The following is a 16,984-nucleotide window of genomic DNA, read 5'->3' on the forward strand; positions in this document are numbered from 1 at the left end:
GTGTTTTTCAGCGCTGTGACCAGATCAGATTTTGCACTAAAAATATTAAAACATTCATGTTAATGATATTATTGGATGTGTAGCACAGAGATCTGTGGGTGTCTTTCAGTAGGAACCTGAGCGCCGCTGATGCTGTGATGAGAGCCGACAGTCTACAGGTGAGAAACACGAGGAGTCATTCCTGCTTTTATAACATCGCTGCTCTCAAAGCCAACAGAAACGCCTCGGTGCATCATCACAGGTATTTTCTTTATATGAACATGTGGAGTTACACACCATCTAGGTTCAAATTCCACACTTTTCCAGCCCGTTTGGTTAATAAATTATATTAAAATTGCTAATCAATAAATCAGGACGCTGTGAATGTCCATGAAAATCTCGCAAAAACACCTCCTTATAGGCGGCAACAAAGTGAATGTGGGATGAGCTGGTGTTGTCTGCACTCCTTTGATTGGAGTGTAGATTAAGTGGAGGAGAAACATGGGGAGGCCCTGCATGAGTCAAGAAAACGCTCACAGCTGTCACTGAGAGAGGTGGGCGGGTCGATCCAAATATCGATAGTATTGATACCAACACTGGTATTGGTTACGGATCAATACTAGCATGACTGGATTGATTCTTTGCTTTTATCCTTCATGTTCAGTATGTAGCCGCTGAACTGTGTTAATTATTTCTGTAGTGGGGATTCCCTTTGTCCAACCAAACATCCTACAGCTTAAAATTCACAAGCCACTGCTGCACTGTAGTAATGTTTTGTATGCAGGCAAAAGAAGTCCAACTATCAAACTCGAAAGTTGCATTTTATTGTTTATTTTTCCAGTTTGGAAAACAATAACAAAGATCCATCTTTGTTCCTACCCGCTGCTTCTCCTGCTCTGGTAAAAAACCATAGGCCCACCCCAGTGCATTCTGGTCCTATACCAGTCCCTTTATTTATATATTAAAAAAAAAGACCTTACAGTTCTTCCTGGCTGACTTAGCAAGATAAACAACAAAACAAAACAAAACAAAGCAAATATTAACCTACAAATAAACTTGCAAATAACCCAAAAATATAAACAAACCAACAACAAACACCAACAAATTTCAGAATAACAAAAATAAAGAATAAATAGCTCCAACAATTTCTTTGGAAGAATAAACCTCAAACATGCACTATGAAAAATGTCCAAACCTTTTTGTGTGCTTTAGAGACAGAATTTACATCACAGGTCTCCAAAAAACTGAGTTTCAAAAAGCATGAAAAGCTGAAAAGTGTGTTTTGTTGTGTCAACTAATTATTGTGGAAAGTAACAATCACAGTGATATAGTGGTCATGGCTCACTACTCTCCCCCAATTAGCTGCCTGAATAACTTGAAATTATTGGAGCTGATATCGACAATACTGCCCCTGTTGAAAGTGTGAATGTTGAATGTTTTTGTTGAAAGTCCAGGCAAGTATATACATGTTAAATGACCAGATATACCTGTTCAAATAGCGTCAATTAACTCACAACTATATGATAATTCTTCATAACTAAACAATAAGAACAAGTAGTCTGATGTCCTGTGATCATTATGAAGCTATAATTTGAAATACAATAACACGTTAAGTTTTTGTACAAAGTATCGGTGTCGGATCAGTATTGTTGATACCACCCTGAATATTACATCACTAGTCACTGAGCGCCGGAAAAAGCAGCTCAGTGATCCGCTCAGTACGCTGTTATTTTCCGCCGCTCTTAAATGTTGCGTAGATGAGTGACCAAAGCTGTGTTTAATGACCAAAACAACCCGTGGGTTTTTTCACCGCTCATAGGGAGGCTTTCTGGAAGGATTCTTGCTGAATTTTACGGCGTCCTGATTTAACGACACCACCTTAATAATCAACCTTCAGCCAGTTTATGGGAAAAGTGAGACATTTTAACACTTTACTTTCCTTGATTATATTTTCAGGTTGTTGTTTATTAGTAAAAAAAAAAAAAAACCCATTAAATTTAAAATCTGGGACCAAAAATATTAAACATCGACTGAAACTCATATTTACGGTCTTATTTTTAAATAGGACAAAAATCAGTGTAAAATTTAGAGAAACTGTTAACTGTTAAACGTCTGTCTGTTAGTTTGTGTTTCTTATTTTTGGTCTATCTACTTCTCACCAAACTGTTGTACTATTGAAGTAAAACTAAAAGTTAAATATTTATTTATTTCCCACAGAGTAGCTTTAAGTTTGTCACCGATTTATTTATGGAACCTCTGCTAATGAAAGATAATCCTGAAAACATTTCCTCATGAAAACGGGCTGAATGTTTTATTTTCATGCATTTAGTTAAATTCATTCATAAAGAGGCCGTGGACAGTGAACGGGTCACTGAGCTGTCTCTACTTTCAGCCAGAGGCGGAGGCAGACATATGATACACCCGGGGCTTAGCCCTAAAGGGTAGTATGCATGTGGGATTGGGGGGGGGGGGGGGGGGGGGGGGGGGTGTAGAAATGACTGAAAGATTAATAGGCTCTGTTTTGAGTTTTGTTCGAAAAAGAATGACTTCATATTGGGAAAAATATATATCACATATACAGGACACCTTAAACTAGTTTTTTAATTAAGCAGCAAGGCAGAACAAGGTCAGGGTATCGAGGACTAAACCCCAATTCAACCAGACCCAGAACTGATCCGGAATTAAAACAGGACTACAACAGTTCAAAATCAGGACTACTGAGGACTTAACCAAGACAGAACCAGAATCAGAACTAGATGATAGTAGCACTAAAAATCATCATAGACCTGCACTACACTTATTTTTTTAATTCTACCAAAGTCCACTATTTAGATTCAGAAAAGTTTATATAATTATTCAGCCTTGTTGTGCAAACAAGCCTGCATAACTTAATAAATATAGAATTTGAAAAATAACAAACCTAAAAAGAAACACTAGGTACGAGATACATGAGGACCTATGATACGGTGATACTTTTGGTAAACAACCATTTGACTGACATGTGTGTCTCACCTGCTCTTGTTCATCTCTGTTCTGTCCTCATTCTCCATCTCCATCTCTGTTCCTCTCTCTCCCTCTCTGCTCCTCTCTCTCCCTCTCTCTCCCTCTCTGTTCCTCTCTCTCCCTCTTTGTGCTGACAATCATCAAATATACAGTTGAAACCAGATATTTACAAACTCTTCAGATAAAAACACAACACTTTTATAATTGTAACATCAAATCAGACTAAATGTTTAGTTTTTTAGATTGATAAATATAAAAAACATATTTGTTAACTTTAAGAGTAAAGAGAGAAACTATCTGTATTTCTTAATTGTAAATGGCACCAAATTGTATTCAAACTGAGCCACACTTATGGAACTCCACAGTTCTTTTCCTGGTGTTTTGGTTGACATCTCTTGATTTTCCCATGTCAAAGAAACAGGCTTTGTGTTTTGCCTTATATGCATCCACAGCTGTGCCACCAATTCACTCACATGGACTCTACTAACCAATCAGAAGCTTCTTCAGCTCAGAATAGAATCTTTGGAGTTTTCTTATTAATTAACAATAAACTTAGTGTATATGTGCTCCTAAATTTGATGAAAGTAATAAAAAAAAAAATAGACAGCTCCCTCTTTTTATTCTGACATTTAACTAATTCAAAAGATATTTCAATATTTATTTAACCAAAACAAAACAAGTTTACTCTAAATTGATGTTGTACAGTAAAAAAATGTTCTTGTGTTTTCCCTAAAGTGTGTGTAAATATCTGGTTTAAACTGTGAATATACTGCTGTGTATTGAAGTTCCTCTTGTTTTGCATAGAAATATACTGAACAGCATACAAAGCATAATAAATAAAATAACATCTACCAGAGTTTTTTCTTTGAAAGAAGCCCCTTATGTCCATTCTTGTATATCAGTGCATTACTGAAACCGATTTATTTAGCCGTGGAGGGAAACAACTGAAAATATGAAATAAACACAGACTCTCTAAAGAAACAGCATTGTTGTTGTTCGGCTTTTCATTTCGCCATTTGTTGATTCACTTGAAGAGCAAGTAACGTAATATGGGTCAAGTGATCAGTTTGATATCAATCTTTCGTGATGCACCGTCATATTTACATTATTTGTACAGTACAAATGATTTGCTTTGGTACCTGGTCGAACTTCAGTTCTCCTCTGTCTGCCTGGCTCCGTTTCTCCAACAGCGCACTGGCAGGCAGCAGCTCCTCCCGCCCCCTCGCTCAGTCGCTTAGTGTCTGAGCTCGGATCATACCAATATTAGGGGGGATTTACGCACAGTCGTAAATTCCCACAGTGTACACTATGTGCTTCGAATATTGTGTATAGTTTTTGTTTTATACAGTTGTCAGCCAGGCATCTAACTATGAAAAAATTACACTCCAAAAGACCCCGGGCTTCTGACAAAACAACCCGGGCTTAAGCCCAGTAAGCCACCCCCACGCTCCGCCACTGCTTTCAGCCTGTTACAAAGTCAACCCTATTTGATTCTACTTTTTGTATTAAATATAACATTATTATTATTATTATTATTATTATTATTATTATTATTATTATTATTATTATTATGTGTTTAATGGAATCTGGAAAAACTGTTGTCATAACTGTGCCATCACAGCACATTTAACATCTCAGCTAGATGATAAATTATTTCATCCTAAGATGCTGTTGATGGTGTCTGACATATTTTCTTTTTCTATAATTTATTACAACATGTGATTATTTGTGAGGGACGTCTGAACTGAGACACGGAGCGACTTCCTGTGAGCTGCAGGAACAGACAAACACACTAAGATGGATCCTGAGCAGCAGACTCAGATCCTGATCCTGGTTTAAGTTTCCATCCTCTGAAACTCTGCAGCCTCCTATTGTTCTAAAAAAAATCGTATAACTGCGGGAAAACTACACACCAGACTATGTTGAGGTCTTTCTAGAAGCTTCCACTGAAGGAGAGTTTCAGTCCAGGATTGTTTTTATTAAAAGTCAAATATTAGTTCACAATAATTGTAAAACAACTACATCTCAGACTGATTATTTAGATCCAGCTGATTTTCTGGAGATTAATTTCTGAATAATCGATTATTAAGAAATTGCAGCAAAAACAACCATCAAGGTTTCAGAGGCAAAAAATCCTAAATATAAACCGAAAACTTCAAATATCATGAATTTATCTTTATTATTTGATTATTGTACTGTAGTTCTACATTCATTATGAATTATTATGTTAATAATTTTAATCTGTAATCTGAATGAAACATTTAATGTGTGCAAACCTGTTTACTACTGTAAACAAAACACACTGAAAACATTAACAGCAAATATCAGTAAAAAATGAAACATGAACAAACCTCCAGTTTGGTTGAAGCGCTGCTTTGCAGTGTCAATGTTGGCTTTGAAAGACTGCTGGGAACCCCAACAGTTTGCAGTCTGACTCTCCCAGTACTGCTGATCTGTGTTCTTGGCAATCCAGTCCTGTTTGGGCTCAGCTTTCTCCGTGTTGCTGTCATAATAATCAATCTGAACATCATCAACCATCCCAACAACCACAAACTCTGGGAAGTTTGGGACTTGAGAGGATCCAGTAAGGAAATACTTCAGCGAGTGGGTCACTGTAAGAAACAGTTAATGTTGTGAGATCTCAGGAACACAGACTTATAAATTCTTTTATTTTTTAAATAACACAATAAGAAAAACTACAGCACATTAAGGACATCCTGTAATAATCCTGCTGTCCCTTCAATAAACACAAAATAGATTTATGAATAGATATTCAGTGGTTAATGTCATTTTTCTGATCCTCTTTTCTTCAAAACTTCAAGTTTGAACCTGATTATTCACAGAAAGTTTTAAAACTGTTGTTTATCCTTCAGTTTGGTTTAATTCAGTTTTCATGATTGATGGTTTGAACTCATTATAGGTTTTAATTTAACTATATTTTTATTTTGTTTTCATTGTTAAACAAAATACATATTATTTTTAATCTGTGACTTCTGAAGTGAGTTGTTCTCTTTTGCATTTCAATTTTTGATATTTCAAATTATATGAATTGATTGAAGCATATCGATGCTTCTTCTTTGTTTATATTATTTTTATAGATTTTTTTAAGCTTAAAATTGTTACAGAAAGTTTTACTTCCAATATCTTTGATCGATAATATTATCAATAAAACCAACGCTAATGTTAGGTAACTATTATTTGGGGAATATTATCTTAGCAATTGTTATTTTATGGTTTATTCTGTAATCAGGTTTTCAGTTGAGTTTTCAGTTATCAAAAGTCAACAATATTTGTTAGTTTAAAACGCTTCTCATTAGCGCTCCCTGGTGGAGATTGTTTATAAATTGCAAAACCTTTCTGGTATTTCTCACCTGCAGCTTCTTATTGATCATTCAGCAGTGATACAAAAAATTAGTTCGTGATGGTATGTGTAGTGTATTGGCACTTTACATACATAAACTATCTGATATTATTAAGTAATAATGATTTAATTTGCATCTCAATTCAGTTCAATTGAATTCTATTTTATTTTATTTATACACCTCACAACAAAAGTCACCTCATTGCGCTGTTAATTAAGCAATAACGCCAGAAAAACAGTGAACTTTATATCCGGGTGTAACGAACGGTTTAAACCCGGAAATCATCAAATAGTTTGGGACATAAGTCGCCTTGTTTTAATCTTTGCCTTCATCTAAACTTTAATGTTTATTATTAGGTATTGAAAAGATAAACAGACGATTTAATTACCTGTATAATATAATCGATTGTTTCTAAACACTGACATTATCTACACTGTAAAAAAAAAAAAATAATATAAAAGTATCTTACTGTATATTTTACAGTTTTGTACTGTTTTTCTGGAATATCATTAAATTTACATAAGTAGACTGTGATTTTACATGTCAAATGTAAAATAACATAACATCACTGTAAATGTAATAAAACACAATTTTCTTGTTTTTTAAATATATTTTTTTGTACATATGCATTCAGTGGGGAAAAAAAGTATTTAGTCAGCCACCGATTGTGCAAGTTCCCCCACCTAAAATGATGACAGAGGTCAGTAATTTGCACCAGAGGTACACTTCAACTGTGAGAGACAGAATGTGAAAAAAAAAAATCCATGAATCCACATGGTAGGATTTGTAAAGAATTTATTCGTAAATCAGGGTGGAAAATAAGTATTTGGTCAATAACAAAAATACAACTCAATACTTTGTAACATAACCTTTGTTGGCAATAACAGAGGTCAAACGTTTACTATAGGTCTTTACCAGGTTTGCACACACAGGAGCTGGTATTTTGGCCCATTCCTCCATGCAGATCTTCTCGAGAGCAGTGATGTTTTGGGGCTGTCGCCGAGCAACACGGACTTTCAACTCCCGCCACAGATTTTCTATGGGGTTGAGGTCTGGAGACTGGCTAGGCCACTCCAGGACTTTCAAATGCTTCTTACGGAGCCACTCCTTTGTTGCCCGGGCGGTGTGTTTTGGATCATTGTCATGTTGGAAGACCCAGCCTCGTTTCATCTTCAAAGTTCTCACTGATGGAAGGAGGTTTTGGCTCAAAATCTCACGATACATGGCCCCATTCATTCTGTCCTTAACACGGATCAGTCGTCCTGTCCCCTTGGCAGAAAAACAGCCCCATAGCATGATGTTTCCACCCCCATGCTTCACAGTAGGTATGGTGTTCTTGGGATGCAACTCAGTATTCTTCTTCCTCCAAACACGACGAGTTGAGTTTATACCAAAAAGTTCTACTTTGGTTTCATCTGACCACATGACATTCTCCCAATCCTCTGCTGTATCATCCATGTGCTCTCTGGCAAACTTCAGACGGGCCTGGACATGCACTGGCTTCAGCAGCGGAACACGTCTGGCACTGCGGGATTTGATTCCCTGCCGTTGTAGTGTGTTACGGATGGTGACCTTTGTTACTTTGGTCCCAGCTCTCTGCAGGTCATTCACCAGGTCCCCCCGTGTGGTTCTGGGATCTTTGCTCACCGTTCTCATGATCATTTTGACCCCACGGGATGAGATCTTGCGTGGAGCCCCAGATCGAGGGAGATTATCAGTGGTCTTGTATGTCTTCCATTTTCTGATGATTGCTCCCACAGTTGATTTTTTCACACAAAGCTGCTTGCCTATTGTAGATTCACTCTTCCCAGTCTGGTGCAGGTCTACAATACTTTTCCTGGTGTCCTTCGGAAGCTCTTTGGTCTTGGCCATGGCGGAGTTTGGAGTCTGACTGTTTGAGGCTGTGGACAGGTGTCTTTTATACAGATGATGAGTTCAAACAGGTGCCATTCATACAGGTAACGAGTGGGGGACAGAAAAGCTTCTTACAGAGGACGTTACAGGTCTGTGAGAGCCAGAGATTTTCCTTGTTTGAGGTGACCAAATACTTATTTTCCACCCTGATTTACGAATAAATTCTTTACAAATCCTACCATGTGAATTCATGGATTTTTTTTTCACATTCTGTCTCTCACAGTTGAAGTGTACCTCTGGTGCAAATTACTGACCTCTGTCATCATTTTAAGTGGGGGAACTTGCACAATCGGTGGCTGACTAAATACTTTTTTGCCCCACTGTATTTAGATTGTAAAAATACATTCAGAAATGTATCATAATTTCACAAATATTTGTCTGTTATTTGAGAGATTGATCTGTTAAATTCAAATGTAATACTATGGAAAAATATATAAAATGATTGACAATTAATGAGAATAATTAATAATTAAAGGAGTATTTGAATTATAATTTTGCTGAAAATTTCATGTCATCTAGGTCTGTTTCAATAATTCAGAGGTAACAAGTGAAAATATAATTAATAGGAATAAAAACTAAAAAAAACATATAAAACATTGCACGGCCACACTGTGCTAATTATATATTTAAAAAAAATAAATGTAGAGGTAGGAATTGCAATTAATATAAATCTCAAAGTATTCACAACATTCCTGAACAGAAATAGGCCTCTGCACCTGGGGTGAGGGCGTGGCCATGAAAACAATGTTACATGCCATTGGATGTTGGGACACATAATAACATGACGCTAAGCATCGGCCAATGAATGTGAACTAACAACCACAAGGTCGCGGGTATGGCTGTGGAAAGTAGTGATGGTAAACTTGATTATTTTTGCTGAATCGAGTTTGAATGAGTCACTCACCAAAGTGAATCGGGTTTTTTGAGTCATTTGAGTCACTGAGTCAGTTGACCAGAGTGCAAAAAATGTACATTTTCACTCAAACTTAATTTGTTTCTCTTGTCATGTATATCCTACTGCTAAGATGAGTGATTGAAAAAGAAAAACAACTATTTTTATGGAGCAAAAAAGAGCAAAAAAAATTCTAAAGGGAACATTTATTTTAATTTTATTTTAGTAGTATTTTCCTCAAATGTGTCAAATATATATTTTCCCATCTAAATGTCCACTGAGCTGTGAGCCAGGGGGCGGTAATGCGCCTTAACATTGGTTGCCAACCAAGAAGAAGAAGAAGAAGCTGCGAGCCAGGAGGGAGGGGGTGAGTGAGTCCTGAGTGATTCGCTTACGCTATGATTCAGCACAGGAAGGGAGGGGGTGAGTAGCTCAAATGTGTTGTTAGCATGTTAGCAGAGCGATGCTACTGTGAACCGAGGAGCTATTGTCTTGATGTGAGCTTCTACTCAGGGTTTTTTCTTCCAGTTCAGAGCAGAAATGTTTTTGTTAAGAAACTGGCTGTTGTTTTTTTCCCCACAGTTTTAATTATAAGCTAGATATATTTCTACTAATGAAATTAGTTTGCTAAGAGCAACAGGGATGAGTCAGTGAGTCAGTTGGGCTTGTGAATCATGATTCACGAGTCAGTAAAGTGATTCTCGAGTATTGAACGATTCATTCATGATTCGCGCATCACTAATGGAAAGCGCGCTGGAAGAGATAGGTTGGTGAAAGATCATCCATGCAGTGCTGCAAGGCAAGTATATCAAACTCAGCTTAGTAGATTTAACTTGGAATTGCTTGACCACTATGAAATCAAATTGTAATAGGCTATACACTGACACTTGTGGTGCTTGCTCTGCAAACACAGTCCCATTCGTTCAGTTATTTTGGTAAAAGTTTGTGTTAAAGTGACAACTTACAACATATCAATACTTATCAGTTAAGTATAATCAGCATAACAATGAGGCTTTTGTTTTACTCGAGTTGTTCTTTGCATATGATTACTTTGCAAATTTCTCCAAGGGAACCCAAATGGCCAGCAGCAGCCCTGAATGTGAGACTTTCAGAAAGCTAGAGCTACTTCTAAACCTGCAGGTTATGTGCCTCAAATATACCCCTTTTCATTGCTCCAGATGTGGGGAGGCAGATGAACGTTCGAGGTGGCATCGTCCCCTTCTTTTGTGCTCAAATGTGTGTTTGCATTACATTCTTTTTTCTACGTGCTTTTGTTTATGCATAAGTGTTAGTTGTTCTTGGATTGTTCCAGGAAGGGTTATCTTTTTGTCAATAAAATCCATGTTAATGATTGAAACAATGTCTCATGTCTTATAAGTAAAATAAACATCTACAAACTGCTCAAACACAACATATGATCAAGAACTAACATAATCTTGATGTAATTATAATCAGGGGTTTTGTTTAATAAGGGTTCTTTGGGTGTTTTGTGACAGATAAAACCCACAATCTTACAGGGAGCACACTTAATTCAAACTGAAAGTCCAGTAAATATTCAGGAAATTTATGTTAAATTACACTTCAAATCTAAATTTACATGTGATATTATGTAAAATTAACAGTGAATTGTAATTTTAAAGCCAATATCTAGTTTTTTGACATGTTTTGAAAGATAAATCAAATTATTTTGTGCTGTATAATGTAGTATTACATCAAATATAATTGAATATATAACTTTTTTACATCAAATAATGTTATTTAACCCAACTGTTAACTGTATATTTCTGTAAATTTAAGCATTATTATTCATATTGCCACATTCATTGACCTTGTTTATAGGAAATTTCATTGTTTAATCACATTAAAATGTTCCTAATTTAATGTTTAAAAGCACTTGAAAAAGGCAAAATCCCATGTAAAATTAGGGCAACAAATTGTATTTTCATTACTGAAAATAACCGTATTTTTATGAGGAAGTTATTTTCTGTTATTTTACGGTATTATTTTGGCGCCCCAGCTGCCGGAATAGTACTGTTTTTTTAAGATGTTTTTTTAACAGTGTACTAGGATCCATTACAACTAAATGTTTAGCGTATTTCTGGGGAGCAAACAGTCCGTCCATTTGTCTTTCAAATTACATAAATCTGACATATAAAAAGACAGAAATATAACAGTCAAACTGACCTGCTGCTGCCCCCTGTATTCCCAGGAGAAGAAAGAAGATGAAGGCCTTCATCTTCTTTCTTCTTTCTTCATCTTCTACATTGTGACCATAAACATCCAAACCTTTAACAGACTTTATGCGCTCGCTTGTCCAGAAAAAGCTAAAGCTAAAATGGAGAACCAGGAGAAACGTCACCATTAGCCTAGATCAGAGCCAATAGGGATTTACTCTGAGAGTAAACGTCACTTAAATCAACGAAACTGAAAGTAAAATATTTTCATATGAAAAAAAGGTTAGTTTCATCTGGTCTTTATACATTTTTATGTTATGACAGGTGTAGTTCATGTTATGTTGGGTATACACTGTACAATTTATTTTCTATTCAGGGGATAAAACCTTGTTAAGTTTCTCAGTGGAGTGATTTGTATTAATTTTAAACGCATACACTGTAAAAAAAAATCAAACTTGCAATTGCTGAGCTTACAGTCATTTCTTTCACAATTCAACAATAAAAGCTGAGTTGCCCCATAAACTCAAATACATTAAGGGTTTCAACTAATCCTTTAACGTTTTGGAGCAAAAGTTGGTCTCAGATGAAATTTATTGCTGGCAAAATGAATGAATTCAAGTTTTACATGAGTTGAAGCTGTTGGCGCCTTTCTGTGCCTGAGCACGCATGCGCATCTCATATTTTTGGATACTACGGGGTCTACTTTGCACTTTTGCAAGGACTGAAAGCCACCTGGCCGTCTGCCTTAATGCGAACACGAGGCTTTTTACACCAGGAGCTGGATGCTAGTGATGGGATTTCTGGCTCTTTTTAGAGAACCGGCTCTTTCGGCTCGGATCACTAAAAAGAGCCGGCTCTTTTGGCTCCGAACCGGCTCCTCAGGTTGTTTTGTTGCTTTAATTAATTTATTATTAACAATAATATAAAATTATGCATAAAAGGAATTACTAATGTAAAAAAAAAAGTGGTTTTATTTATATATGTTTATATATAAATATATGCGGTGGCCCCTAGAAACAAAGCACGTGCAAACTCCAAAACACATTTCTAGTGTTAACTGAACTTCCAAAACAGAGCTACCTAGATCACTTAAATCACACAATTGAAAGCATGTGTGTATTGTGTATTGTTTGTGTATTTATACACAAGCACTCGTAAATATTCAAATAATTTACCTTTTACTACCACACACCAAATCCGGTCGTTGGTACTTCCTGGCTTGTGTAGCCACTACACTGCGCCTAGCATCCTGGAGCACTTCTGTTGTCTTTTGTACGTGTTTTGGAGTTTTTATGTGTTTTGGAGTTTTTACGTGTTTTGGAGTTTGTACGCGCTTTGTCTCTAGGGGCCACCGTAAATATACTTTTATTTATTCGCTCCACATAAAATGTAAGAAATAAATCATATAATACAAAAACCACCTATTTATATTTCAGCTTTTAACTATTTAAATTTTCAGCTTTTTCCTTTTAAACAACACAAAACACTGCAAACCACAACACAATTAAATATAAATTAAAATATGAAAACAAAAAGAAGATGCACATTCTCTGTCATATGGGCCTGCATGAATAAACTTTCTGAATTCTTTATCATCCGCAACTGAAAATAGTTGTGGATGATTACTATACCTTTCAAATGTGATGTTGTTGTCCCTGCCTCTCTTTCTCTCTCTCTCTCCCTCCCGCTCTGTTCCTGTGCTACTGCGAGTGTAACTACCGCCCCTCCCCTCTCTTCCCAGCGCAAAGCACAAGGCTCGCGTGCGGAGTGAAGCGGAAAAAAGGTGCGAGAGAGAGGGTGAGAGAAAGAAAAAAAAACAACCCCACGGCTCCCAATAAGGAGCCGGTGTTCTGAGAAACCATCCTACTTTGACAAATCGTCCTACCCGTATTATGATTTTACGGTGACTTGTGACTAAACCTAACCCTACCCTTAACCATAACCCTAACCATAACCATAACCTTAAGAAGTATTCCGGATGGGTGACAGAAAAAGAAGTTAATTTGGGTTTGGTGTTGTGCGCATGCGCGGCGTCTGCGCAGAAACATCGGCTAGGATGTTTTTTGAGGTAGGATGGATTCCCAGAACACCGGCTCCTCGTCAGCCCGGGCTAGTAATCAGGTTGTGACAAGTAAGCTCTCCAATTCTCACCCTCTTCCCTCGTATTATCCTTGCTTTTGCTTCCCTGTACACTGACACTAATCTCTACTCTCCTTTTTCCGTAATAAATGCTAATTATTGGGAATTAGCATGAAATGCAGGATTTGTTTGTTTTTGTCAGGGTCCCTGTGCCTACCCGGTCGGCTCAGTACGGCTACATATGTTTTGTATTCCTTTTTTTATTTTTTTCCTGCTCTCTCCTTTCCCCTCTTTCCCTCCTCCCTCTGCCTGGGCGGAGCTTACCTGCGGGCTCCTGCCCTTGGCCCACGCACCTGTGGCTCATCACGAGTGATCCAGCTCCTTTATAAGACGGCAGCCCTGTGTTTCTCGTCGCTGGACCGTTGCCGACCCTCGTCAGTGTAACCCCAGCTCAATGACTTCAGAAGTGTTTCATAGCGATTTACCTAACTACCCATTCGTGTCTCTGTGTACAGATTCCCTGGACCTACCCCTGTGTTACCCGAGTGAGTGGAGTGTGAGGAGGAGTGGACGGAGAGTGTGCGTGTCTTTCCCGTTCGTGTGTGGACCCCCGGAGCCCGGCTTTCCCCTCACTTTTGTAAATAATCACCTGGTGCATCATAATAAAGACTCTTGTGCTTTCAAGACCTAGAGCCTGCGCGTGAGTCCGTTCAGTCCCGTTGTGACAGTTTTATGCATTTATGTATTCACCTCACACATGAACAATCCCCAGTTCAAGACCAGGAGGAGACACAAACCCAGACTCAGGGAGTCATGAGAAAGTCTACTCCTTGTTTCAGTCCAAGCAGGAATAAATGGGAGGCTTGTGTCAGGAAGGATATTCAGTGTAAAATCTGTACCAGTTAAAGCATGAAGATCGGTCCACATTGGCGACCGTTTGGGAAATAAGATGAGAAGTACATTAAGGTTATAATATAATTATAATCTACAGGGATTTATTGCAGCGGAAACAGGCTGCAATTCTCTGGGGATCAAATGATGCAGAAAAAGGCTGCCACAAAAAAAAAGACAAAAACATAAAATTCCTAGATAACCTGTCGTCACCTCCTGTATTCCCAGGAGAAGCAGGAACATTAAGACCATCAACATGTAAACGTTTAAGAGACTTTATTAGTTTTATTGTCCACAAAAAGAGACTCAGTGCTTCCTGCTCAGGTGTCAAAGATCCATCAGAATAAATAGGAATTCATCCTGAGAGCAAACGTCAGTTATATCTGGTTTAAACTCACACATTGAACCGGTTTTTGATGGCATCATAAAATCTGTTCTTTGTGGCTCATGTTGAATTGGAAACAAAAATATCACAAATGAATTCACTGAATTTCTGTCATGTGGCGCTCTGTGGAGGGTAGAGCAATAACTGTGTGATCACAAATTTGTGTAGTTATTGAGTCGTGATATTATATTGATTATATGTAATTATATTGTCGAAAGCATCATATTCTTTTATTCATGTCTTCTGTGGTAGTTATGTGTTAGCATTTTAAGGTACTTATTTAGTTTCAGTACAAGTCTAACGTTGGACCTACTTTCAGCTCAGCCTGCTATCTACTGTTATCATTCTCATGTAACACGCTATTACCTCTGTACTTCTCAGAAGTGAGACCCAAACAAACAAAGGATAAAGAGTCAAACAATGTTCTTAAACATAAACGTTAGCTCCTGTCAGCTTTTTTCTGCAGCTTCAACACTGAAAACTGTTTGACTGAAGAGAAATTTAAAACCCCTGCAGATGTTTGAACACCTGATGCTGTTCTTTTCATTTCCTTTTTTTCTTGGTACTTTTAATATTTAAGTTCTAGTTACTTCATGGTTTAGTGGTCAACACGTTTTCTTTACACAGAAAACATCAATACTTTTAGACTTGAAGGTGACACAAAAACCAAATCAAACACATGGATCCAAAAACATAGTATAACACAATAGAAATGTGTTTGAACAGACAAATTACAGCCGCTTATAAATTAAAGTGAAAGCAGCATTTAACATAAGAAATGTTGAACAAAGGATAGAAATGAAAGAGCATCGTCCAGCCTGTTTTTAGGAGAGAGCTGTTCCCATAGTTCCAACAGAGGTGAAGCAGCTGCTCTAACAACATTTTTTTTGTTTCCGTTACACTTCATTTTAGTTTTAAAGGCACATTATTTTGGAGTGATCCATGTCAGTGTTTGTATGCAATGCTATGACGTCTTCTCCAACATAACCAGATCATTACTGGTAACTGTTAACCTCCTTAGAGACTGCACCAAACCAAGTGAGATTCATCTAAGCTGATATCACATTTTTTCCATCATTTTTTTCATGTGAAAAGTCAGATCTCCCCTTTAGTTACATCATTTTATAGTTTATAGTTTAGTTTATACAATAGTTTATAATATTAAAGCAAATATTCATGAAACTGTAGCTACAGTCACATAGGAAGAATAAACTCAATGTGGATTCACAACAGGACAAAAATTAAGAATATTGTGGATTTTATTAAAAAGTCATCATAACAAACATAGAAAATAAATTAACAGCAATACTTACATTTATCTAATAAACAAACACCAGATATAAAAAATTGTTTACAAGAGAGAGAAAAACACCCTTAAAGTACTGAAGTACGAGAAGTATTTCATCAGCATTCATTAGTGCTGAAAACACACTTCAGTCTCAAAACATTTGAAATGACATTTGAAAGAAAACTAAACAGGTTTATATAAAAAGGTGATAAATTTGTCCAACAAAATAAGAATAAAGGTAGAAAAAAATAATAAAAACTAGGAAAACCAGACAATACAGGAGGCAAAGTCAGTGAGCACACAGGGAACAAAAGGAATGAAAAATGTGTTCACAGCATTATTGAAAAGCTACTAAACACAGTGACAAAGAACTCCATCCATCCATTTCCTGTCCTGTGTTCTCACTGAGATAAAATAAGACAAGAGTGGAGCCAGTCCTCACACACCAGGGCAGAGACGAAGTAACCTTTATCATCAGATTTACAAGTTAAAAAATAGTTTACTCTAATAAATTCGGTGATTTAAAGTCTCCAGTTAAAAATGTGAAAATCCACAAATGTTACGTTAAGGGAAATAAATCACCAAACCCTGTGAGTATATACCGTAAGTGTCATAGATGTAGGTGGACCTGTGTGTTTCTCTTTATGTATATTTACATTTATACAACTGATACTGGAAATATTTAATTTAAATTAAAGTCAACAAGCATGATGGAAAAACAATGATTCACAGTTTAGAGGTAACGAGGTAACAGTCCTCGTTTCAGCGCAAAAATTTACACAGAAATTTAAAAAGAAAAGACAAGAAAACATTATTTTCATTTCTGCAAATCAGCATATTTACATTGTAATACATTAAAGTCATTAAAGCAAAAGAACTGCAAATTGAGAATTTACCCACAATACTGTTAAAGCAAAAACATTTGTTCTAACTTTGTCAGCTTGGTGTTTTTGTAAACATTCTTATTGGTGTTAATATTTAATATTTATCCAAACTACAGAAGTGAGACATCTGTCC

At 36.7% G+C, this 16,984-nt stretch overlaps 1 protein-coding gene across 2 annotated transcripts in view; it reads right to left on the bottom strand.

The window, feature by feature from the left end:
• Positions 1 to 16,984, bottom strand: part of LOC146609284 (class I histocompatibility antigen, F10 alpha chain-like) — a 28,171-nt gene that overhangs the window by 5,400 nt on the left and 5,787 nt on the right. Inside the window, exons 1-2 of one of the 2 annotated variants that reach the window (XM_085346280.1) lie at positions 11,335 to 11,479; positions 5,334 to 5,594 (exon numbers count right to left, since the gene is read on the bottom strand). In XM_085346280.1, coding sequence (XP_085202406.1) covers positions 5,334 to 5,594; positions 11,335 to 11,386 — 313 coding nt within the window. In that variant the 5' untranslated portion in view covers positions 11,387 to 11,479. Of the gene's footprint in view, positions 1 to 5,333; positions 5,595 to 11,334; positions 11,480 to 16,984 lie in introns of those variants that run through there. The other variant, XM_085346279.1, reaches the window with a different exon arrangement.

This window comes from Diplotaxodon limnothrissa, linkage group LG22, assembly GCF_057381915.1.
Source record: "Diplotaxodon limnothrissa isolate DT_005_m linkage group LG22, D_limnothrissa_male_GT1.1, whole genome shotgun sequence".
NCBI lineage: Eukaryota > Metazoa > Chordata > Actinopteri > Cichliformes > Cichlidae > Diplotaxodon > Diplotaxodon limnothrissa.